General features: G+C 42.8%; 1 protein-coding gene across 3 annotated transcripts in view; it reads right to left on the reverse strand.

The window, feature by feature from the left end:
- fndc3ba (fibronectin type III domain containing 3Ba) overlaps window positions 1-26,870 on the reverse strand; it is an 86,474-nt gene that overhangs the window by 3,415 nt on the left and 56,189 nt on the right. For 2 of the 3 annotated variants that reach the window (XM_069535941.1, XM_069535942.1), the window contains 18 exons: window positions 22,741-22,799; window positions 19,808-19,959; window positions 19,656-19,715; window positions 19,239-19,377; window positions 18,668-18,721; window positions 18,054-18,178; window positions 17,238-17,412; window positions 16,720-16,806; window positions 15,025-15,160; window positions 14,644-14,715; window positions 13,376-13,494; window positions 13,082-13,187; window positions 12,119-12,291; window positions 11,507-11,620; window positions 10,929-11,078; window positions 8,572-8,852; window positions 6,269-6,487; window positions 400-566 (listed from right to left, as the gene is read on the reverse strand). In XM_069535941.1, the coding sequence (XP_069392042.1) occupies window positions 400-566; window positions 6,269-6,487; window positions 8,572-8,852; window positions 10,929-11,078; window positions 11,507-11,620; window positions 12,119-12,291; window positions 13,082-13,187; window positions 13,376-13,494; window positions 14,644-14,715; window positions 15,025-15,160; window positions 16,720-16,806; window positions 17,238-17,412; window positions 18,054-18,178; window positions 18,668-18,721; window positions 19,239-19,377; window positions 19,656-19,715; window positions 19,808-19,959; window positions 22,741-22,799 (2,388 nt within the window). Of the gene's footprint in view, window positions 1-399; window positions 567-6,268; window positions 6,488-8,571; window positions 8,853-10,928; window positions 11,079-11,506; window positions 11,621-12,118; window positions 12,292-13,081; window positions 13,188-13,375; window positions 13,495-14,643; window positions 14,716-15,024; window positions 15,161-16,719; window positions 16,807-17,237; window positions 17,413-18,053; window positions 18,179-18,667; window positions 18,722-19,238; window positions 19,378-19,655; window positions 19,716-19,807; window positions 19,960-22,738; window positions 22,800-26,870 lie in introns of all 3 variants that reach the window. The other variant, XM_069535943.1, reaches the window with a different exon arrangement.

A 26,870-nucleotide genomic window follows, 5' to 3' on the forward strand; every position in this document is an offset into this window, starting at 1 on the left:
CAAGTTGTCACCTCAGTTTACAGCAAAGACCAAACACTGTCCAAACACGCCCTCAAAACAAATGTACTGACTTTCTTTTGGCCTGTTAATGTATTGGGCCAATTTCGGGACATTTCTCGCTGTATGCACTTGTGACACAAAACTATTTTATTTTCAGGGATCAGCAATTAAGGTTTAAGAGTTTTTTTGTGAATTTCTCAAGAACCAAAGCAAATTTTGATTAAAAAAAAAAAACATCAGGCATATTTGGCAAACTGATATCTAGAAATGTGCGCAGCACGCTCTACTGAGTGTTCTAGTTTTTGTATTTTTACACACTGCTTAAGTCTTAAATTGTAAAAGATAAAAGAATTAGTTTCATCATCCAGCAAAACCCCCACTTTGCCTGGGTGAGTTTACCTTTGAGGGCAGGGGGCACAGACTTGGTGGTGCAGAAGGTGTGTGTGTCAGAGAACGGACCCTCCCCAGCGTCACTGATGGCCTGTATTCTGAAACTGTAGCTGCTGGACTCGATTAGTCGCTGGACCTTGTAGGTGTGGCTGGGGCCGCGGTAGATCGTCACAAACCTGGGACAGAAAACATCACAAAGAGGGGAAAGAGACAATGAGTCACAAAACCAAAAGAGAGAGAGAGAGAGAGAGAAATCTGAGGAGGATGGCATGAGAAAGGGGGAGTAAAGAAAGAGTAATGGTGCTGAGATTAGATCAGAGGAAGACGTATTGGAGAAACTCACAGTTGAAAACTTGGATGACAAAAGCAGTGAAAAATGAGGCATGGATATCTGGTGTTTACAAATCAGAAATGATTTAGACTTAATTGATTATAAGATTGATGTGTTCAGCCTTGACTGAGACATATGATGCCTTTTCAGTTTTTCATTCCGCTTGTGGGTTGTGCAGGTTTTCTTGTAAGTTAAAAAGCAAGTGCGTTGTAAAGGGAGCTCATCTCCCCCACAGGAAACACTGAGGCTCCTGAAACACATGTAAATGTCAGGTGTGAAAAAAGGCTTTTGCAGCATCAACATAGGCTTAGTATATGTTGCCCTGAGGTATGACTGACATGAATAACAAGTAGTGAAAAGTGACAGGGTTTCTGGAGGGAAGAGAGGAGATGGCTGCATCCTAAAAATAAATAAATACAAAAAGACAGTGGTGATTTGTTAACAAACAGGATGAATACTGACAGGCCATTGTCTCAAATCTGATGGAAAAGAGCACCAGAGGAGTTTCTGGCGAGCTGGATGGATGGACTGATGGACGGATGGACTGACGGAAAGACAAATTGTGTGTGAGTGAGTCAGGGATAAATGGGGGTTTTAGCTGAGGAGGGTATATTTATCTCCATTATCAGCTTTTCAGCAAAAAAAGGTGAAGGTCTCTAAAGAGTGGGAAAGCCGTGTGAGAGAAGAGAAGGCGAGCAGACAGGAGGAGGCAGCATGGGAGCAAGGAAGGCAAAATAAGTTCTGCAGAAAGGCAAGAAATAAAGGAGGAGGGGGTGGGTTGATTATAAGAGGGGAGACCATGATGGAGGATGTGCATTGAGAGAAAGAAGAGATGACGGATGCCATTGTTTAGTAGAATGTTTTAATTCCAGATGAGCTCGGGTGTGTTTCTCTGGCTGATGTATGGCGCCATTAATCCTCCTCACACACAGACACCTCCTGCCTCAACTTGTTTACCCTCTGTGGACGCTCGGCTAACGACTGCACGGCCCAAAAAAAGCATTCGCAAATTTTACAATTATGAAGCAAACGCACGTGTCAGCTTTTCCATCGTTATGAGTCATGACCTCTTCTCGTTTGGCCAGAGCTGAGTGGCAGAGTATCAAAAACAATTAACGCTCGGCACAGTGCAGAGCAGACTGGAAACAACACACACATAAAAATCACCAGGCCACACTTAATGAGATGAACCGCGTCCCTGGGCTGAAGCCAACCAGCCGAGCAATTAACCACGACAAGGAGCAGAGGACACGGGAGGTGAGAAACAGACAAAGATGTGATTTGTTCGGATTATTAACGCCTATGTTTTTTAGAATGTAAATATCGGATATCAAGAAATAGAATTGTATTTATTTTGTCAGATTGGCCTTTTTTGCTGCCGTGATAGAGATGCAGACATCTTTCTTTAACTCCACCTGCGCCGCAATCGTTCAACTCAGGCTGAAAAGATTACGCCATTTATTTTGCCATGATGCTATATCCAAAATAAAAATGTCATAATGAGCTTTTTGTTGTTGAGTCCAACTTAGTTCACATGATTTATTTAATTGTTGCTTTATATCCGTGCATCGTACATTAGAGTGGGGCTCAGGCTGCAATTTTCTCTCTGGATGTTTCCAAGCCCGAGAGAAAACTGACCAAGTCCTGAATTTAACACGAGTTGGAGCCAGACGAGTCTCGACAGGACGAGTTCTGGTCTCGAGGAGTCCCTGCGGGCTTGGGTCGGGGATCCACACTCTTTCGCACTTGGCTAATTATTCATGCCGTTAATAATATTGACAGAGAAACAACTTTGCTCACTGGCTGACTCGGTGGGAAAATAGGGATGAAACAACAACAAGGATAAAACTAAAGAGGGATATCTCTCTACTTTTAGCCTGAGGGACAAACAAATGGTTGGCCTGACTGACGGATGGGTGGAAGTGTATTGATGGAAAACGAAAGAAGCAATTTTGGGTGGATGAAATGATGAATTTAGGAAAGGCTGATGGATGGATGGAGGCTGTATGGATGAATAGTTCTTATGAGTGACAGCAACTAAGCTTTTCCCTCAGTGCATGTTCTTCCACCTGCATCTGTCTAAAAAATCCATTGTGTCACAAGGTTGAATCCTTTTTCTTACATGTTGCCATGGCACCCTTACACTGCCAGTACCCCTGCCAGAAGGCATTTTGAGTAAATACAAAGTGAGTCTCATTTATCAAGCGAAATGAGAAAAATCAAACAAACTCATCGGCTTTTAAAGGGCAACAACCGGGCAACGGGGGAGTGAGGAAAACAAGGGAAAATGCAAAAGCTGTGTGTGCGAGGGAAGATGGAACACCAGCAACAAGTCTGCATACAGGGAGATAAGAGTGAAAGGGGAGAAAGAGGGGTGGGAGAATGAAAAAATGACAGATTCAATATTGTGAACCTGTGAAAACAGCTTTCTTTATCAGCTATTGCAGTAATAAAGAAGACACGGCAGAACGGAAAGGGGACAACCAGAGAGGGGAGGGAGGACGTTTATGAAAGGATGTGCGCATGTTTTCAGAGATCCTCTAGAGGTGAGACACCTCTCCAACAATAAAACAAGATGAATAAATATGAATTTCATCAGTCAGGGACGGTCTGGGACATGCAAAAAACACAAACAGACACTAATGCTATTTGGGGAAAAATTAATACAATTATATTTTGTGGAAAAAATCTATAAATAAATTATTTTTGCAGAAATTGCTACTGGCATTTAATATGATTAGCTAGTTGCCATGGCAATTTCACCATTAATAATAATTCCTGCTAAGTGGGATGAGAAAGAGGTCGAGCTTAGAGGGAGTATAGTGCAGTAAACCAGCTCGATGTTATGAGCTGTTGATAATACACTCACTCACTCACACACGCACACATGCACGCACAAACATATTTACTACTTACCTTACCCTTACCCTAACTTTAAACTTAATCTTGGCATGAACATGAACCTGACCTTCACCTAAATTTAAAACATGCCTTCACCTTAAAATTGTATGATTTACCTATAGGGACGTCCTTTTCGTCCCTATAAAGTGACTAAACATGAGTAAAACCTGGGCCTCACACACATGCACAAACACGCACAAACACACACACGCACGCACGCACAGAGTGAAGCAACAGCTCTGAATATGCCTAAACGTCTTGTCAGAATCACGAGTGGCTGCGACTAATGAATCCTAAGTAAAGAAAATTAGGCTGAAACAGTCCGGAGTCACACGCTGTCATTATGGAGCCATTCCGCCAATTACAGACCTGAGGGACGGTTACCTCATGGAGAAAATGGTGGAGATGAAAAGGAGAGAGCGAAAAAGTGTGTATATTTGTGTATTTGGGCTGAGTGGAGACGCTGCTACGTGCCTCTTTACTAAATTAACAGAATTTGTATCTGAATATATCATCTCTTGTTTAATAAGCCTTCTAGTAACTGACTACATAAAATCCACGCTCACAATTCAACCCTGCTGAGTGATTACCTTCCTTAAGTGAATTCTATGAAACCTTCGCTGTGATCCTAATGCACATTATGAAAACTCAATCAATTTAAATATTGAGCTGAATAAAAAAGTTGCAGTTAATGTGAAAAGATCAAATACTTCCCTATTATTACTCTTGATATACTTCCAATCATCCAGTTTGAACTGAGATTGCAAAATTTCACTTTTTAAATTAAATCAATTAAATTTTATCTCTCTATTTTCATTCATCGGCATAGTCTGCTCCATATAAAAGTGAAGATAAATCAAACAGTGACAGCAAGTTTTAATCCACTGACTCCCACTTGAATGAAACACGTATTAAAGTTTACTATCAGAGAGCAGGAAGCCACACGTGTGGAAGAGGAAAGAAAAATGAAACCGGGCTAAACTTAGAAATCAGCGATAAATCAGCTTCTCCTGTGAATAGCCACTTTAGTTAAATTCGTAATATATTTAAATATTATCGTCTCTTTTAACGTGTATGAGTCCAGAATGTGCCATAATATTTATATAATCAGAATGAATGAAGAGAAAATCATACATCATCAACATCAATTTAAATCATTTGCAGGTAAAAATAAATAACAGGATGGTTCAGAAAACCCCATGAGCACCAGGTTTGGAGAGAACAGACGTAAGCATACAAACAGATGCATCCAAATATAACCACACATCACAGTTCAAATTAAAACAGCAGATTAAACTCTCTTCGCTGTGAAAGCCATTTTCATTTAACTAGTGTGTTTGTGCCTTCGTGCATGCATATGTCATTGTGTGTGTGTGTGTGTGTGTGTGTGTGTGTGTGTGTGTGTGTGTGTGTTGCAGAGGCTAACAGATCGCCTGCTGCTCTCTGGCCCATTCCAGGGGTGCCAAGGTACCTGGGACTTGATGCCAGCAAAGCCTTAATTCACACACTGATACCCGCCCAACCATAAAGGCAGAGGGAGGGAGGGAGGGAGGGAGGGAGCACCACTATCTGACATGAAACGTAAGGAGACAAACATGGCTCAGTTTGTTCTGTTTTCCTGCCTCTTCGTTCTCTTCCACACGGTTTTCTGGGCTCTAACATTAATAAAAAAAATACAAAAATACCCTCCTCATGCTCTTTCTAACTCTGTCAGTTTTAGTCGGTGGTCATGTTCTGCCCCTTCTCCTCCTTATTCTTCTAATTCCCTCTCTCCTGCCTTTAACAGACGGTTAAATGGAGGGTTAATTGTTGGAAGCTGTATCCCGCCTGGTTCTACATGCCCTCAACGTGTCTACTCCCTGGTACATCTGGTTACTGCGTGTGTGTGTGTGTGTGTGTGTGTGTGTGTGTGTGTGTGTGTGTGTGTGTGTGTGTGTGTGTGTAGTATTGACCTTCTGGGTGCTGATTTGCTGTGTTGATTAGCTATGGGTTAAGGAGTCTGAGAAGGTGGCTGAGAGGTTAGAATGCAGATCCACTAAACAGGACATCATGGTTTCAATGTGGCTTCACTAGATTCCATGGTTCCAATCCCCCTTGTTAACTGTGACATCACACGTGATGTATAAAATCCATATCTGGGTCCAAACCTTCACCTAAAAGCAGAACTCACCATCACATCTTTTTTTAGTGAGGCATCAATTAGGGTAAAAAAGGGACTTAATTCATTTAAGGTTGTTTTTCCAGTCGAGCAGGAGCGCAGGAGTCATTTGTCTTGGATCTGTGATACACTGCCTACATGTCCAGGGTCAACTTGGTTCCAGCCATTTCGCAACCCCCAAAGTAAAAAGCGGTGTGATGATGATGAAGCTTGGATGATTTCAACCATATCCCTTGATGCTAATTGTTCTCATGGGGCTTTCTCCTTGTTGAGTTAACTATACAACCCAATGACTTAAACTACAGCCGTTTCCACGATTCTAATTTTGTGTGTAGAGTAGACTTTGATGTAATAGAGGGCGTCAGACTACAAGACGGGGTGTGTTTTGGGATATTTGACGTTTTATCTTTAACATTTCCGTGTGGTCTGAAATAATAAGCCACGTCCTCTCTCAGTCACCACAATCATGTAAGTTGCGTGTACTCCACCTGTGGTTCTTGTCCTCCATCTGTAGCATGTAGACCGTGTCGTCGGCGAGCAGGGCGCGCGTGTGGCTGACGTTCTCGCCCCACTTCAGCTTCAGGCTCTGAGGGCCGGCCGCCGAGCATTCGAGCGGGGGCGGGGCCGGGGGAAGGGGCCGTGTCCTTGCTTGCAGGGTGGGACTCGCGGGACTGGAGCCGATGGCATTCACCGCCTGGATCTGTACGCTGCAAAAACCACAGAGAGAAGAATCAGGATTTCATTCGCGACAGACTTTTAAATGGTGAAAATGGAACATGTTTGCCAGTGCTAGCGTATTATGTTATTAGGACTGTGAGCACGGATTAAGTTCATGACCCAAAACTGAACTTTTTGTTCCATGTTTGTCTCCTTGTGTTTACAGACCTATTTGTCTAATGGTGGGGTAATTTACAGCAAAGAGGCCGATCCAGTGTTTTAGCTTTGACCTTGGATCCATCCTCCCATCACCCCCCCCCCTTTTCATTACGATTCACTGTACCCGCCGGGGATCAGACTTAATATGTCAGACTAGTTGGCCCAGCTTTTCTCCCGTTATATATAAAACAAACATTGAAAAACATTACGTATATGATTTGGAAAGAACTTTGGTCCAATGTGTCACTGTATTTGCTCCTTATTGAAAATCACTAACATTAATGGCATTTCTACCCTGCTGCCTTTCTTCTTGATATCTGTCTAACTTCCACACCTATTTTCTGTCAATGTCTGATTAGCATCCATATCAGATGCGCTTGGCTCGAGAGGATCCACCATCTGACATTTAATTGCAGATTCTGTGTAACTGCAACCTTTCGTTCTAATCCATTCGTCTGAGTGAAGACAGAGGAGAAAGGGCAACGTTCGTCCATCTATCATCCATCCATCCGTCTGTAATTATGCACCTGGTAATTAGATGGTAGGTGGACAGAGATTGAAAAGGAAGGGACTGAAAGGTAAAGAATCTTGGCTTTTGATGAAGAGGGACTATTTTTAGAGTTTTAGTTAAAAGGTTTCAAACAGATGCTTCATAAATCTTTTGTGTTATCGTGATGCAAAGGAAAATAAAGACGAACGTTTTCTGAACAAAAACGTGATCACCGCACAACCACGAGGATTCAGGTAATCCTGTCTCGTGCTGAGCAATAATAACTATTTTAGTGCAAGGGCAGGGTTTTGATGAAAAGTAAAACACAATCTGAACATAAATTCAACAAGACATGTGCTCAAACTGAAAGACCACGCTCTTGAATAAAGACAGGAAAAAAAGCTCCATAGGAACGGAGATATTTTCATCCTGCAATGGTCTGCCTCCACTTCTGACAGAGCAAACAACATTTGCTGTGGTCCTTCACAAAACCATACACACAAATAAAATGTGGATGTTATTATTTGAAGTACCCCACTGCTGTAAATAACAACCTGCATTACCGTCACTACCAAACACACACAAACTCCCACTGACAGACACACATGCACACAAACACACTGTGTTCTGCCTCAGTAGCAGCGATTATACAAGAGAGCAAAGTGACATTGGACAAAAACAACCTGAGAATAAGAACAATGGTGTGTGTGATCACCCTGCCTCTTTACGCGGCCCCCTACCTTGGAAACCCTGTCTTTTTCCTCCCTCTTCAAAGAACTCACTACACATGCATGTACACAATCACACAAACACACACACACACAATCACTGAATTGTTTACAGGGACATGGCAGCAGCAGCCAGTTACTCATGTTACCAAGTGGTTGTATACTGCTGCTTCAGTTCTGCCATCACTGCTCAAGCAAACATCACAGAAGCTATTCCTAGTTACTACTACTACTACCACCAATAAACAGATATAGATATAAATATATGATTTATACTGACAGAGTATATATATATATTTGTTTCTCATTGTTTATGCTATATACTGTATATATGATAAAGGCATGCGTATATATGTATACTGGCATGTTTTTTTCAACCTTGAAGTAAAGAGAAATACTACAATATACTGTAAGTATATGTGATATGCTGCCTTTGCCTCGCTGTGTTTTAAAGTCACTGTTAATGTAGCATGAAGACTGAGGTTCCCTCCGGATAACAAACTTAAAACATAAAATGTGAAGATAGAGTTTAAAAGACTTATATTCATCGGGGTGGCCAGGTGCATGACACCAAATGAAAAGTACTATGCAATGTGTGTTAGCATGTTGTGCGTCGTAGTGGTAAAAGTATCCGGGGACATCCGATCAAATATTTCTACAAAGTGTCAACTTCATGATTAGTGACCATCATCAGTACCTGTATTCGGTGTCCGGCTGCAGGCCTGTGACCAGGTGACTCGTCCCTGATTCCACAGCGATGGTTTGCTCATCCAGGGTGATGACATAGGAGGTGATGTCCGCCCCGTTGCTGTTCGGCTCCTCCCACTTCAGCAGGAGGCAGGTAGACGGGGAGTGCCCCGACTCAGAGGAGGTGGGGAGTTCCAGGAGGATGAGAGGCGGGATCTGATCGGGAGTCGTCGCTGGGGTCCTGAAACTCACCTGCTCGCTGTAAGGGCCAGCGCCTGCCTGATTCACCGCCTGAGCAGGGGAGACAAAGAAGAAAATACTGAGAATGTGAGATGGCTGATGAAGATAGGGGGAAGGGATTATTATTAACAGAGGTGGGACTGAGCGACCTGTGGACAGAGAGAGGTGAGGAGAGGGATGAAAAGAGGAGGATGAGTAAAGACAAAGATCCAACAAAGAGCAAGAGGGAGGAAGGAGAAAAATGGATGAAAACATGAAAACCTGCAGAGGGAAATGAATTCAGATTAGTTGTGAAAGAACTGCTGTGTGGCACATTTATATTCACTAAAGCCTCCTCTCATAAATGCCCCTCAATCATTTTTGATTTGCAATATCCTTCGTTATTGCCTCACACAAACCAGGAGAAAAAGTATATCAGCTGCTTTTAAAATACAGCCCCTTCATTCTCAAAGTTTAAACTACATAAAAAATGTTTTTTATTTTAATCTGAATGCAAAATGAGCACTTGAGCAAAATCCAGAAATCTGTCCTTAAAGTGATTTATTGTAATTTTAAAAAAATGAATAAATGCAACACACAGTTGAGGAATAATTCCAGTGACCACTTACAGAGAAGTCTTTACTTACTTCTTTGTCTTGGCAGTAAACAGTCGACATACTTCGAGGGTCAGAGACAAGGAAATGTATTTTCAAGTAGTATTTCTGATTTATCCTCAGCCGTCAAATATATATTTTAGCGAGGCATAAATAAACAAAGCCTCTTGATTTATCTCGTCTGTGCTATAGTGTCCTGCTATTTCAAGTGTTCTTGTAAAACAAGTTCACGTCGAACTGTGACACATGAAACAATATTGAAGCATCACCTGCAGCTGCAGAACATGACGGGTCACATCCAGTTCGACCATTCTTCTTCTTACACACACGTGCACATTGCTGTATCAATGCACATAAGGACATGTAGATGTGTTGTGTGTACATACACACAAGATCAAATAATTGAGTAGGACAGTGAGATGAACTTGTCCTGTTCTTAAAACTATATAAATTAACCAATTAACCAAGTGGAAGAGCCATAAAACATACATTTATTGGAGCTAGCAAGCGTGTGTGTGTGTGTGTGTTTTACACAGAGGAGGAACACGACAGAGCAGATATTGATGCACAAGATTAAGAGTCAGGGCACAAACAAAATCGATTATTAGTCTTTTCCCCCTTGTCTCTGTCCGTCTGTGTGTGTTTCTAACTTTTGATGTTTCCCTTGGCTGATGTTTGTATGTAAATGTTTGCGATCAGATTACGCAAAAACTACTGAGCTGATTTCCATGGAACTTTGGCGAACAACCTAGTTGGACAAAGGGACAGACCCGGGAATCTTTCACATTGTGAAATAGGGCGTTTTTTTTTTTATTTTGTCAATAATTCATGGATCTTGATGAAATAATATCAGGCGTATTGAGGGTACTGAGATTTTCAGTTGCTTTCAGACATGCAATGATAAGCTCCTGAAATGATCCAAAGGGGCTCTATGTGAGAAAGCAAATGTCCAAGTCAGAAGCTCCAAATGAGAACACAGCAGGAAAATGGCTGGATGGGCATGTGGTGATGTTTCTAAGATGCGACAGATGCAAAACTGAAAAAAACTAAACAAATACAAATATCTCAGGGTGAAAAAGAGACGCAGATGAATATGGCAACTTGAGAGCAATAAGGGCCGACGCCGGTATTGATGTGCTGTGAACAGAACTTCACAGTAGAATCAATACGTCATGTCCTGCCTCCTGCTGTGCCAACCCTCGTCTGACCGCTCCAGAGATTTTCCTCTAATTGTGAACGCTTATTAACCACAACATCTCATGCTGCATTGTTCATGTGTGATTTAGGCAAACTCCAATTTTCTGGACTTTTCCCAGCATTCATGTCTGAAAACGTGTGAGTGTGTGTGACTTTGTGTGGGTTGATTGAATGTTGTTGACAGTTGGGCTCTTCTCTGCATATCTGTGTTCACGCATCATTTATGCCCCTTTCCCTTTCTTGTATGCAAACATCTCTGTGTGCCTGTGCATGAATGCAGGTTAGTGGACGTGATCGCCCATGATTGTGTTGAAGTGTGTGTTTCTGGTTGTGTCACCTGTAGCCTGCAGCAGTAGTCTGTGGCAGGCGTCAGATCCGACAGTTCACACTGTGTGGCTGATCCACAGTAGATCAGCTCCATGGGCTCCTCCTCCCTCGCCCACTCCAAACGATATTCGGAGATGTCTGTACCCGAACCCTCGGGACTCTGCGACACACAGAGACACACACACACACACAGCTCAGAGAAATCAATGGGAACTCGGAATAAAAATAAAGCAAATCCGCCATAAATTAATCTGAAATACTGAAGACAGGCTTGATCCAATTTCAGATACAACACCAAGGACTTTATTTCATTTTCAATGCGTCATCCAGGAAAGCCCATGATAAATTGGTCTGCTGGGTGAACTAGTTAACAACACACCATGAAGACAAAGTTAAAGCTGCAGGTTCTGAGCTCAGGGGAGTTTGGGCATTTTTAGACAGATTGTAAAAATGTGTCCGCTCTGTCTCTTTCCATCTTGTCTTTGTTTTCTATGCCCATATAAGGCGTTTCTTTCCTTTGATTAATATGGGCGTGATTGCTGTGTGTGTGTTTGTGTCTGTGTTTGTGTGTGTTTGTGTCTGTCTCACCTCCCAGTTAAGCGTTACGCAAGTGTTGTTGGTGAGAGTGATGAGTGGCGCCCCGCACTGGCCAGGAGGACCCGCTGCAGTCGTCACCTCTGTGGGGTCAGAGTATGCTCCAAACTGCAAGAGAGAGACACACATCAACAATTAGAGAAGTCTGTGTGTGTGAACACGTGAGCTGTGTGTTTTTGTACGGTTACTTGAGCTGTTTGTTCGGTGTTCCCTGCTTCCTATTTTAGAGTGCGTGTGTGTGTACACTGTGTTTGTGCCAATCAGCCAGTCTGAGCTCCAGTTGACTCTTGTCTGTGAGAATAATCAATCAAGTGTTAGCTCCAGTCTGTGGTTCACTCCAATCCAAACACCGCCACTGTTAAGACTGTCTGGGACACTTAATACCTGCTGGCCCCTGTTTGTATATACATTTATATTTTGGGGCCCGAATGGTCATTAAACAGTATTTAATGCTTCTAAACGGAAAATAATGACTTGACATATTTTTAAAAGGCTGACTTGTGATTGAGGGAAAATATATTTGTGGATTTTATGGTCTCTTTTCCATTTCTTTTTTTGATAATTCCTGAAGACATTCCCGCTGTGTGCACGTGTGAATTTCCTCACCCCCGCCTCGTTGGCAGCCCGCAGTCGGAAGCTGTACGTGGCCCCAGGTAGCAGACTGCTGACCGTGCATTGCAGCTCCGACCCATTGTACACCTCTGCTGGCTTGGTGTCGCCCTCGCTCATCTCCAGACTGAACACACACACATCACACACTCCATCGGAGACAGGGGAGTCTGAGCACAGAGGCAGAGAATCAAAACGTGGTCTGAAGACACTTATTCGAAACTTTGAAGACTTTGAAGGAATAGAATAAAAGGTATTAAGTGTATTTCCTGGTAAAATAAAAGTAATCATTATACTATTATTACAGTTTGACAGTAGGCCGCCATTAGTTTGACCAATTCTGACCATATATGGAATGTGGACGGTCTCCCTATCTACTCCCGTGACCTCTTGGATATAAAAAAAAGTTTCAAGATTGTGTTTGGTTTTCAGGGACACGTGTTTAAGGATCAGTTTATCAGATACATTTATCAATCTTTTCCAAACTTCCTCCCTCCAGATGCCTTATTTTGTCCGCAGTATGGTGAAGGTTATAAATGGTGGATACAGTGAGGGAAACCCCTCCAACACGTTCTCTCTGACCTTCAGCTCCAGCCAATTGTAAAATGTGGCAGCGCTGCCTGAATTTGAGCTGATTAGGGCTGTGTCCAGCTGTATTAGACCGGCTCAACCAAGAGCTTCCTCTGCGTTTCAGGCCGGGAGACTTTGCCTGCCAACAAATAACAGCACTAATCTGCAATAATGGGCCGACATTAGGGGAGTGAAGTCAGATATGAGGTGAAGTAAAGGCGGTTAATGGCCTAAATTAAGGCTCAATTAGGCTGAAACATGGTTGACCAAGGTTACATTAGAGCTGGCCAGGAAACATATTCAACTGCCAGAGGGCGATTTGTCGGACTTAACGTAAATACTTTATAGAGACTAAAGCTAAACGCGGCGTACGTGTGTGTCTGCACTCACCCCATTCTAATTGCACCTCCTTGTGTTTGGCTTTACCCACAATCCTTGGCGGCTGGCAGGGGCCTGGCAGCACGCTTGACGTACGGACCGGAACACCAACAGTGCACTTCAGGAGCAGAGACAAACACAGGAGAACAAAAGAGAAGAGGAGGAACTCTGTTCAATATGTGTTTGCGTACTTTAGATTTTCTCAAAATGCTGATGCGTCACTGTGAAAATCAAAGTTCAATTCAGGTAACCACTTCAGACTTGTGGATTTGCATGTGCGTTTGTGTGTAGATGTGTGTGTCTTACCGGGCTGTGTCCTCCGGTGGTGATGCTACACACACGTAGGCGGTAAAAGGTCCAGGGTGTCAGGCGCTCACACATGCATTCTGTTGCTGGACCGCTGTACGCCACCTCCCACTGGCCCGCTGCACACACAACAGAAGAGAAGCACGATTACATAACCAATCGTGTACAAAGGCAAACATACATGAAGTGCATACATCTCCTGCTGTATGTATTTCTGCAGCCGCCCTAATTATTTTCCCACAAACAAAACCTCATTGACCTCATTACACCTACATCGCATTGTGTTGCTGTTTGTGGATTCAAGTAAACTTCCCAACGTGGACACACACACACACACACACACACACACACACACACACACACACACACACACACACACACACACACACACACACACACACACTCATCAGAATCGCATAAAGTAAAATGGGATGAATCAGAGACATCCTGAGCATTAACCACCGCTCTGGAAGTCAGAGTGATGATGAAAAAGGACAAAGAAAAAAAGGGGAGCGAAAAGGAACAATAGACAGTTGATGGAGAAGAGGCCAATCATGGTTCCTCCATCAGCTTGCTGGAAAAATGGTCGAAATCTCAAATCACAAAATGCCTCCGCCCTCAGATGTCGCCGAAGCAGAGGCCAAGAAATGTTTGGCTGTGCACTTAGTTCTGAAGTTTCATGATTAAGATTTTTAAGTGATCCCTAAAAATAGTCTTGACTTTTCTGGTATTGATCAACGAATGCACAGCTGACTAAGTTGAAATAAACCATATCATATCCGGTCACTGATGGAAAAGCACAGAGTTAGAAAAAATTTTTTGAAACTGAATTAACCAAGTACATCAACCTAGACTAATTAACCAACTAGGCCCAAAGCAGTGTCGTAACTTAAAAAGATGCATTCCTGTTGATTCTGGAAAATCACAAATTAAAGTAAATCATGTCCCGTTTTTCTCGCTGCGATATGAACTCAAAGACACAAGAGAACACTTAGTTTCCTGAAGAGCAGATCTGAGGCAATCCAAGTGATGCTTTGTGTTAAATTGATGCTAACGAAGAGTGAATCATGGACGCTATTCCTCTTAGGGGGAGTAAGTGAGGGAAATAAACACATGGAGAGAACAGGTACAGTGGAGAGGGGACACATGGTACATGTTGTGCTTTGTTTTATAAGAGCACAGACTGAGAACAAGCGTATTAATTAGATGAATGTATGGAGTTGCTGGACGGGCGGACAAACAAACAGACGGATGGATGGAAATCGTACCTTCAGAGCAGCCCTCTGAGATCTCGAGCAGGTACGTCAGAGCCTCTGAGCCCCCGTTGTCCTGTGGAGGATCTGTTGATGGATTTAGTTTAGTCACATATAAATATCAGGAGCAACAATTTAGATAGAATATATAACATTTTCCCACATAATCTGTATGGCTTCAGGAAATATAATATAATATAATAAACATAAATGACATAAATGTTGGATCTGGTGAGAATAAAGGTCAGAGGTCAATGAGCTTCACATGTTGGGTTGTGCGTTAGATGGGGGAAATTATGCTAGTGTCTATATTTTTACTTGCATCTTTTGAGTGTGTTTGTATGTGTGTTATAAAAATATTTTCATCCGTGTGGCAGTACATGTGTCTGTGTTTACCCCATGTGACGGTGAATCCGTAGGGCGTCGCTGTGGTGACACAGGGTGTGGATGGAGGGCCTGGTTTGTCTGGATTGGTGGTGCACACCAACACTTCACTGGGACTGCTCTTTCCCTCCATGTTCGATGCTATGAGCTGAGGAAGAGGATGACAGAGGAAGGGCGGTGAGAAGCAGAGGAAAGGGATATGAAGAGACAAAATGAGTAAGGGTGCAGCGGAAGAGATTCACAGCGAGCGGCGGTCAGGCGAGAAAATGGAACCTACAGAGAAATCTATCGAGGAATAAAATAACTAAATATGAGGAGCCATTACTCTCAAGATTTTCACCCGTGGTTCTCCCAGCTCCTCCACCTCCATCTTACTCCCTCCATTTACACATCTGATGGACAAACGACTTTGTTTCCAACATCTCAGAGAACACAGAGTTGAATCTTGTGTGTCTGAGCATGCGTGTCTGCTGCCTCAGCTGAGGGAGGGAGTGAGGACAACATGTGTATGACAGCACATGTAAGGTGCACAAACACAGACACACACACACACACACACACACAAGGAATCACACACATGCAGACACTGGCAGAGATCTCCAGTCTGAACATTTTGTTTCACAATGTCCTCACATTATGATCAGCTATCGTTGCTTTTAGTGGAGCCGCACTGTGGTCTCCGCTCGCTAAATGGCTGCTGAATTGCCTTGTTTCACTACTCTTTAAATTGTAGCCAATCCTCCGCTGGTAATATACTGTATTCCTTCCATGATTGATGGATGTTATATTGCCACTGGATCCACCTGGATATGCTGGTATCCTTGGATACACATCACTGAAGGGAGGAAACTGATCAACCGAGAAAATCTGGACAGAAAAGAGGCAGCCATGATGATTCTATGAAAGAGTGCACCTGAAATCAAATAACACCTTCAATATACAGCTGAGCCTCATCTTCGGAGGCCCTGCAGGGTCACAGCAGGAATTTATTTTGAAGATTACTTTGGCGTTCCCATCATACAACATTGTCATTTTCGGAGCACAAATGTGCAGTCGTGCACCCGCGCAGTTGTCATGAGTACAGAAGCTTCCGAATGAATCCGAGAGCCTCCTGCAGATCATCGTTCTTCTTGAGAGACGAAGAATTTGTTTACCTTCACTGAGCAGAAGTACTACTACAACGTACTTCATATGAAGTCAAAATTCCATTTCAATAAGCCGATACATAAAGTGGGGTTACGATGGGAGAGGTGAGTTGAAATGGGCAGAATATTGGAGTGTGGATACCAGCCTCAGGTCGGGGGGGGGACACAGGTAAATATTTTAGAAGTAGGTGTAAGAGTGGTGTCAATCTTCTCCTCTAGCTCTTGATGTGCGACTATTGTTAATACACAGCCCTAACATGGTTATTTTCTATGCAAAGAGTCCACAAACACAAAGGGGCAAACACACACACACTCACACACACACACAGGGTGTATGTGAGTGCAGTCTTGAAGGAACGAAGTGAGATATGATCCCAATCTTCAGAAGTCTCTAATCAGGGAGTACAAAGCAAAGTGACAAACACTCAGCTGGAAAAGGAGCAGGAGAGAGAGGGAGAGATGAGAGGGAGGACAGACAGAAGAAGACAGAGGGGAAGGAGTGGGGACGGAGTGAGAAAGAGAGAGAGAGACACACACACACACACACACGGTCATCACTTACCCTGAATTTATACTGCGTACTCCTCTTCAGGCCTTGTACAGTACAAGTCAAGTTTTCTCCAGTGTACTTTGGATGAAAGTCTGTTCCCTGTAGGATAAACAGTGTCAGTCGTCTGTGTGCATGTATGTGTGTGTGTGTGTGTGTATGTGTGTGTGTGCGTGTGTGCACTTGGATCACAGTACATTTTGGCACATATAGCTTCAGTAAGTGTGGATGTTTGCATTATATGCTGTATATATTTGTGAGGGAGTGTGTGGAGGCATGTTGTGCGTATATCTGGCTTTGCTGTAAACTGTTGTATTACAGTACATCAAAATTTGATTCTCCTCCTGTTGGATTTAACTGACTGACAGTTTCAGAAAAAACAAATGTAGGTTTAATGTTTACTATGATGGATTATGTTGTTCCTGCCACTTTCTAATCAATAAGGGCCGTTTTAATGTGATGGAAAAAAAAAACCTGTGCCAATCACATAAACCGTGTTTATAATGGGGGAGCTGTCTGTGTGTGGTACTCACGCTGTTGTCCTCCTGGATCTCAAGTGTGTATTTGAGCTGCTCCTCGCTGGAACTGCCCTCGGGACGCCCCCACTCCAGGGTCACCCAGGACACCCCGGCCCTGACCAGCCGTGGCGCCAAAGGCAGAGCAGGCAAGGTGCCCATGGTGTAAAACACCACCTCTGTGCTGAAGCCACTGCATGAAAAAAACAAGCACATTTCCAGTTTTATTCCCATTTTGCTCTTATTTTAAAAAGCTGGAGTTGTTGGATTTTTAGTAATATAGCAAATAACAAAAATCTTGTGAGCGCCGGCGGGGGGGGGGGGGGGGGGGGGGGGGGGTGTTGCACGAGTGTGTGTGTGTCCGCGGCTTCAAAGGGGACTCGGGATGGAGGATGCATTAAGGCCGCTCCGAGTTGAGCTCACATCACCTCCCCTCCCCTCCCCTCCCCCTCCTCCTCCCCTAACAACTGCAGACGAGATGCTCCGCACGGTAATGACAGGGAGGAGAGAACGAGGGGAAATGGTGGAGAGAGGACCCGTCTCACATGAATAATAAAGTAATAGCTATAGATTAGCTGGTGCAGGGGGTTCAGTGCAGGATGTGGTGACACTGACTCATTCGGCTGCCATAGGTGTCAGTATCTGCGGTTTCTAAAAATATGGCTGAGATCTCACAGGTGTAAGTGTCAGGTAGAAAAGCTGTCATGTATTTCAATAAACCTGCGCTCCTACAACAAGGAACAAGAAGAGTTATGACGTCTGTGCTCGTTTTTTTATGATGATGATTTGTGCAGAGTGCATTGTATGTGATTTTGTGTTTTCAGGCAACTGTACCTTGTGCCGATGTCGTTGTGCGCAGCCACTCTGAACGTGTAGCCACAGGCGGGAAACAGTCGTGTCACCTTACAGTGTTTCTGGCTCCCAAAGTAACATTCTCTGAAAACACTGTTCTTCTTTCCCTGCAGGAGAGAGGAGGAGGAAGAGGAGAAGAGAGAAGAGGAAAGGAAATGAGTGGAGAAGAAACAAGAGGAGAGGAGATGGAGAAGAAGAAGAAGAGAGGGATGAGGAGTAGAGTAGAGGAAACAAGAGGAAAGGAGAAGTGGAGGAAGAGGAGTGGAAAAGAAGAAGGGAGGAAGAGGAAAGGAAGTGGAGAGGAAAAGAAGAAAGGAGGAGGAGAGGTGTAGATTGAGGAGGAGGAAGAGGAAAGAAAGAGGAGAGGAAGAATACAGGAGATGAGAGGAGAACAAATGAGAGGAGAGGAGAAGAAACAAGAGGTCACAAGGAAGGGAAGGAGGAGAGGTATGAGATTAATTGCAATAAGAGATTGAATAAAAAATTAGGAGACAAAGATTGATAACTCATAATTCACAGACTTATTACATCTTATTAAAGGAACTGAATGTTAATGTCTATTCAGTGACGTGATGGACATCAGGAGCAGGACTCACCTCATCCCACTCGAGCAGGTAGTTTGTGATTTTGGATCCGTTGTCGCCTGGGGGCTGTGGGACGGCGGGGAAATGGACCGAGTGAGGAAGACAAGAGGTGAGAGAGAGATGGAGAGATTAGCTGAGGATAAAAGACTCTGACATGGAGGCAGACAAAATACCTGCCGTGTTTTTCTGATTGGCCTCATATCCTGTCTGGGCGACTGATGTCACTCTTTATCATTGACTGTGCTGTGTGAGTGGATAAAAAGAATTTGCTTGTGTTGAGAAAGGTCAGAGAGGACAGACAGGGACGGAGCCTGTGCAACGATGCTAGAATGTGTCTCAAGGAGATAAACCAGGTGACAGAAAACACCCTTTCATCAGAGCATTCAGTTGTAGTTCAAGATAAAGTCAATAAAATTCAGGAGGCATTAGATTTATATTAGAATAGTGTGTGTTCCATTAAAAATTAATTCAAACCATAAATTGAAATAACTGTAATTTTTATTTGGGAGAGAAAATGCTTTTTCAGCTGTCTGCAAGATTAAAACACGGGCGGCTCGGCATAAAGATGTCCGTGGCGCTATACCTTCCACTGTAGGGTGAGGGTGCTCTTGGTGCGGTGGGAGAATTTCGGGGGTAGCGGGACGTCGGGGACGCTGCAGTGCGTGGTGAACGAGCCGGCCTCTGAACAGCAGCCTCGAACCGAGTTGTACATCGCAGAGACCCTGGAGCAAGACACAGAAACAGCATTACAACGTAAGTGAGATGAAATAAGTTCTGCTGTGAGAAAAATCAAATGGCACAGATGGGGCCAAATCACCTTTAAACAGATATCAAGATTATTCATGTGGACCCTGTAGCTGCAGAGTTACACTCTACTAATTTTGGGCAAATTTGATTAAAAACCAAATTCATTTAAAAGAAGCCTAAGAGAAGAAGAGGTGTGCGAGTGGAAAAACATAAATAAAGGCAGGCGGGTGAGTCAGGTCAGACACTTTCTTACCGTACGTGGTAGTCTGTCGCTGGCCTTAGGTCTTTCAGGTGGTACTCCAATTCCTCGCCACTAAAACACACAAACAAACACAGAAAAGCGTGCACTTCAGTTGACCTGAACTCCGTCTGTATGCTGTGTTCTTCTAGCTTTGTGCTTCCTACCTGTATATGAGGCGATACTTTCCATCTCGTCCCTTATCCGAGAGAGAGACCTCGTAGGAGCAGGACACGGGCATCCCGTTACTATGCCTGTTCACCAGCCCTACCGGGGGGGCCCATGACAGCCGTGCAGCCCGCGCCTGCACATTGGACACCTGAAGACACACGCAAAAAATATACACTGAATGTAACACAATATTTTTACCTTGTTTTAACTGTAACTTTTGTTTTGCAATAACAAAGGGTGATAAAATATTTTTTCTTTAATGGCAATTCAATTTATCATATTTTACTATATCATATTTTACAGTATTCTATCCGAGGGAATATTAATTCAGGACCCAACAAATTAGTAAAATCAAATCAAGGTGATTTTACCGTACATGCATATCTAACTGTTCAAGTGTGTCTGTGTGCGTCACAGTGAACTAGTGTGTCTTTGAAAGCATTACTCCAGATTCTTTCCATGCCAGGTAGGTACATGACAATCAACACTGACAGACACAAAAAAAAGGAGAGGCGTCCATGTTTGTGTGTTGAACAGCATGGCTGTGCACCCGCCTGCGTGTTTTTATGAGATCACGTTTCTGTGAATCTGAAGGAATTTAAAACCTGACGTGCAAAGACAGTTTGACGCAGACAAAATGACAGGAAGCAGAGAGAAAAGAGAGCAGACAATAATACCCAGAAGTTTTCAGTTTTTTCAAGTTAACCATTTTGTTTCTCATGTGACCCTTTGACCCTGAGAGAAGCCTGTGAATTATCCAAGTGTGACAGACGGTTGCGCAGAGACCATGGAAAGTTGAGGGGTATTCTGTTTAGTATGGTACACACAGAGTAATACAGTATACTGCGTATCTTTATCACCATCCCTTATCCTCTATTCATTGTTTGTAAATTAATTACTGTCTGATTCTTCGCCCACATAATAGCTGCTTTTATGTACATGCACAATGTTGGCCCACTCACAATGACAATCTGATTATGTTAGAAATGTAATGTTCAGTTTTATGATTCTCACTGTAGAGCAGCATTTAGAGCACACATCACATTAGCATCACAACAAATAATATGTCATTTTAAATACTGAAGTACACCTTTGTTGTATCCATGTTGTCTGCATCTGTATTGCCCATCTGTTCCAACTGATGAGGACAGAATGGAAAGATTGTATAATCAATCAATCAATCAGTAGCGGTCCAGGGTAATGGATCATCATTTCAATTGAATTCCTTTACATTAATGTGGTCATACACATGAATCTATTGATACACTTTTCTAATTGAACTTTAATACAGTGAGTTTAAAATAACAGAGTGCAGCAAAATGAGAAAAAACTGTCACCTTGTCCCGAGTTGCATTTTTATCTCCGCAAAAGGAGTTTTACGTTACAAATTCCTGTTTGTATGATTATGCAAAAACTACTCATATAATTATATTAGAAGTTAACGGAAGGGTGGCCAAGGAAGAAACATTAAATTCTGAAGTGGATCCAGATAAACTGGTAGATCCCTTATTTTTTTTACTCCACCTTTAACATGCCAACGAAGCCTTTGCGGACGTATGCGCTGTCCGAGCACACTTTTACCTTTTTAACCAAATAATCATGGATTTATTAAAGAAAAGTGCATATTTATTTTAAGATATTCAGATGTTTGTTTTTCTCTGGGTCCTACAGTGAAGTGGCCCACCCACCACAACTGTCAGTGAGATTTATACATAAAAATGACTGTATTGAAGAGCTGGTGGGTTGAGATCAGTTTGAGGAATGGCCTTTGACTCAATCTGATTTGGAGGAGGCATATTCACCCATCAATCAGTCTATGTTTGGACGCCAGCATGGGATTAGAAATATTAATGTAACATAATACTTTACAGTGACTGTCTGCAATGATCAGGCTGCTACGTGCATGCTAATGTGGCTACTGCTGCACCTTCCTTCAGGCACAAAGAGTTAAAATGGTGCAGACCAGATCTCCTGAGAAACCTTTTAAATATAAAAGCACACAATACAACCAGAGGAGCAACGTAATAAGATTTTTAAATCAAGAACTTTGTCACATAAGCTCCGTCTCTGCAACACCTGCGACCATAACTGTCGGTAGATTCCATCAATGAACAGTTTTGCCGCATACGACCTATTCCAGACTACTGCCTCTTATATAAATGCATTAGAGTCACTGCACAGTCAAAATGAAGTTTATGACACAAACAAACTATCAGGCAGTGAACAACATCTTAAAATTGCTGTTTTTCTCTTTTCTCCCTCCGACCATCAACTATAGTAATGCTGCTCTATGAGTGAAAAAGCCAATCTGAGGCAATTACAGTAGATAAACCACCACTGTACATTTACTTCTGCTCTATTTCGTGTACGGAATAATATCTCTCCTCTTTCGATTCTCCATTTTCTCCCCTATTGTGGCTGCGTCCTCACATTCTATTTCAACCCCTGATATAAACCCACAGATATTAAATGGTCCAATTGCACAGCCTGCTGACCACAACGCTTCAACAGCGGCAGTGAGCGATTCCTCTCTGGCAAACCATGTCTGCAGCTCATTCATTCACATTCACATTCCCCCGGGGGGGGGGGGGGGGGAAAGGGGCTGTTACAGTGTTTACAGTGATTTTCAGCAGGAAGAGCAGGAAGCAAATGGATGAGCAGATGCTGCCCTCGTGTGGCCAGGGCGTGCAGAGCTCGGAAAAAAGATAAAGCTGCACAAGCCTGTCACAACAGATTTTTTTTTTCTTCGTCTGATTTTTGTGTTAATCACACAGACAGGGTGGAAATATGGGAGAGATATCAAAACTGGTGCCAGCTATGACTGCACCAGACATGGAGGTGATTTATGAAAGTGGTTATTAATGGGTTGAATTTGTGTGTGTGTGTGTGTGTGTGTGTGAGCAGTAGCTGTGGGGGGATGTGTACCAACCTGTGGTTTGTCGATTGTAGACAGCATGTCTTGAACACGCTTCCCCTCTGAATCATGATCTGAGGAGACAGAGACAAGGAAAAATACATTGATTATTAAAACACAACTATAAGTGGATTGTCTAATGTTTCATTCAGCAGAAAAAGAGACTGACGATGTGTGTGTGACACATGAAGATCGTGGGGGCAGACACGGGTTGAGTCAAAACTTTCAATCTGTCTGCACATTTTGGTTTTCAATAAAAAAAGAAAAGACTCATTCCGTCATCCCCGGTTTCAGAACAGATGCACATCAACTATGTTGGCAGTGCCGAGTAAAAACAACACAAAACAGCTGTTGATTGTTACGGAGAGATTTTTTATGTAATGTTTTTTTGTTTTTAAAAAAAATCTAACTTATGTCTAATTATTGTCCAGGGTCTGCCAAGGTTTGCATGTAGATTACAGGGAGGAGAAAAAGTCAAATTAAATGCACTTTGACCCCCTAATCACCCCTAATATCTGACTGTGAAAAGATCTCATCCAACTCGGTCATCTGTGGAAAAAAAACACCCAGCAATAGCTCAAGACAGACTTAGATTCTTCTGTTGTCTAATGCAGTGTGATGCAACACATTTTCTTCCACCTATTTCATCTCATCGAGTCATGAAGGACACAGCCTGGAAAAAAAATCCCTGAATTATCCAGAGCTCATACACAAAAACATTTGTGGTAAATTCCTGACTTGGAGCAAATAAAAGAGGGATCACCTATTTTAAAAAAATATTGTATAATAATGACTTGTACCCCACGGTGGTTATTCTGCTCTCTGGAGTCATTAGTTCATAGACATCATTATCCTAATCATTATTACGGATCATTTTCAATCCACCGTCCCTACACATGAGAATAATCATCCACAGAATGACGTGACGTCAGCTGTGTTGTTGTAGCTCTGCAGGACGACTTGTTATGCCTGAGATGATACTGAATATAAAGCTATTATCTGAGTAATGACTGCATATTATAATGCTGGACTTTCACAGAAAAACGGCATTATAATATTTAATATAGAATATAATAACATGCTGTACGACACCAGATAATTAAAATGTACCCACTGAAACTCAGCAGTAATATTACTATTTTATTTCTATTAATGATTTTGGTTATCAACTGATTAATGATGCAAAAACGCTGCCACAACAAGCTCTAGCTTATCACATGTGTATGATTATGTGTTTTTCTCTCTTTACACAATAGAACTGTATTTTATTTGTCATTTTCAGGGTGCAAAGATTTAAATTATCAAATTTGATAATCTTGATTTATGTAATTCTTCTAAATCATATGTAAGTGTTGGTAAATTCTCTACTGGTTTGTCCCTGTGTGCTTTTTCTGTCTGTAACAGGATGTGATTGAGGTTGAGAAGAGGTTGTAAAAATACTGTTGCAAAATGGATAAATGAAAAAAAACCATTCTAAAGTTGCTGCATGTGGCTGTGAGAGACTTTTTATACAGTAAATTACTAAGAAATTAGTTGAAAAAGTAATAAAAACACGAATAAACAATGAACATAATCAGTAGTTATAAAGCAATAGCGGCCAAAGAGGTTATAAAGGTCACTTGTTAGATGTCTGTCATGTAATGTGAGAGTCCAGTATCAGGTAGGCAGGTATACAGCTCATTTTTGCAGCACGCACAACTGCCAACACAAAACACGAGACAAGACGTGACACGCACAGCAAAGACATCTGGGTAAAAGTGATATTTACTTTGTTATTGTTATTAATAACACATTATCATTAATTGACACTGGGTATTTCATACACTGCCCTCAGGGTGGCTTTGATGGGGAGCGTGTGGGCGTGTGCATGTGTGGGCATGTGTGTGGCGAATGGAAGTTTCCCGCCTGTGTGATCCTCGCAGTTGAGATTTTTCCAACCAGAGGAGGTCTGCTTTCTCCATCTGAGTCTGACACAGTAAATCACACTGGACACTGTGTGTGAGTGTGTGTGTGTGTGTGTGTGTGTGTGTGTGTGTGTGTGTGTCAGCAACACAAATCTAAGTGCGTTACTGTGATACAAGACTAACGACGACAAACTGCACATACATGAACAAAGACAAACCAGTTTGTGTTTCAAACGTCACTATATATTTAGAGCAAGTGTTGAATGAGTTTGTGTGTGTGTGTGTGTGTGTGTGTTTGTATGTGTCAGTAGCTAAGTCCCTTTGACAGATTCTGTGGAGGAGAGAGCCTTACTGTGCCTGGGGGTACACTTATGAGTCATGGCAACAGTGATGTCATGGAAGCACAGCCTCAACTTGACCTCCGTGTGTGTGTTACAAAGAAACTGCGAGTGTGTGTGTGTGTGTGTTTGTGTGTGTGTCTCTTGTCCCACTATCGGGTTACAGGAGATTGGTGATGGGTGATATGAGGAGGGTAGTTAAACTACTGTGTATGCATGCGCACGTGTTCGTCTGCGTGCGTGTCTGTGTGTGTGTTGGGAGAGTTCAAGAGGTGAACTAGACACTCTGCATCACTGCTATAGACACATTGGCTCATTAGTGCACTTTTTTTTTTTTTTTTTCACGTTTATCCCCTTTCATCCATTTGGACCGAGCTGAACTTTTCTCTTTTATGGAATAAAATCACACCCTGACTCACAGCTTCAGACGTGAGCAGCTCTGTCAGCTAATAGGCTGACCCAGCTTATTCCACCCATTAATCACAGCTGAGTGAAAAAGAAGAATATGGGTCGTTTAGCGCTGCCGTCCTGTAGCTACTTGTCAAGTGCAGCTAAGAAAAGAGGAGGATTCCATGACCGCATCGCTGCAGCCGTCACGTTCAGCAAACAACAGCTGTTCAGAATCAAACAATAACCCAGACTGATGAACGGTGTTTCTGAGAGTTCACAGTTTTGGCGATGAGTTTTGGAAATTGGCTGCTGAGGAGTTATTTGACTCAGAGATGTTTAATTTATATATATTATATAGAGAGAAAATTTGTGATCACTGTTTTAGAGATTGCACCGCTGTAGTTGCAGCAGCTCCGACCTCCTTTCTGTGTTTTAGTGTATTTCTGTTCTTCTCTCGTGTTTTCTTCTACACTAGATGAACATATTCTCTGTATTTTAATTTATTTCAAGAGGCGGAGTGGGGTCGTCCACTTTGGTTAAACTGTTTTATTTAAGAGTGAATCACTGGTTCTGTTCTGAATCGTGGTTACGTTGCTCTGCTGGTTACGGCCCCAACATTTCTACACTGCATATGAGATTTGAAAACACATTGGCTAACTTACCAACTCAGTTTGTGACAGAAGATTTATTTAATATTTCAGGAGAACGGGAATAACGTTTGAAAAACACGACTGCTTCACCTCACCGCTGAGTGTTATGACTCGCTGTGGCTGTTTAGTCCAGCTGTTTAAGTGTTTAATACGGAAAAGAACCACAAAGAGTTGACGCTGAAACAGAAACTGAATCTCTTCCCATTTCAACTCCACACGCACACACACACACTTCTCTGTCCTCAGTGTCCCTCACCTCCTCTCTCTTCTGTTTATGTGCTGCCCACGCACCCTCACTTCCTCTCCTTGTCTGACCTCACATCCTGTCTGTGTCTGACCGCCTGTGTTTGATTACCGGGGACAGCCAGACAGAGCGAGGGAGCGCAACGTTCAGCAAGAAAAAAGGAGAGGAATGAGGAATTGGGGAAGGGGGAGCAGCGGGCTGAGGCAAAACAAGGCGAGAGGAGGATTTAGAGGAAGGACGATAGACACTGAAGGACAAACTGCACAGAGAGAGAGAGAGAGCGAGTGAGAGAGAGAGAGAGAGAAAGAGAGAGAGAGCGAGAGAGAGAGGACAGGCAGGAGGACTCTGGGTAAGAGATTAGGTGCAGAAACATAAGGAAATTGAGAGACAAAAAGTGAGCCCGGAATCAACAGAGAGGAGAAGAGACGGAGGGATGAAAGGAGAGAGGAAGGTGAGGGCTAAGGAAGATGTGAGGCAAGGATTACACAACCTTACGTGACATCATCGGAGGGCGCACAGCAGATGAGCTCCTCTCATCTCAGTGTGGTTGCAGTTAAATACAGTCACTGTCTTCAACCGACACAAAAACAAAACAAAGCGAGATCTAACGACGCCCCGT

Source organism: Paralichthys olivaceus, chromosome 12, assembly GCF_024713975.1.
Source record: "Paralichthys olivaceus isolate ysfri-2021 chromosome 12, ASM2471397v2, whole genome shotgun sequence".
In the NCBI taxonomy this organism is placed as follows: domain Eukaryota; kingdom Metazoa; phylum Chordata; class Actinopteri; order Pleuronectiformes; family Paralichthyidae; genus Paralichthys; species Paralichthys olivaceus.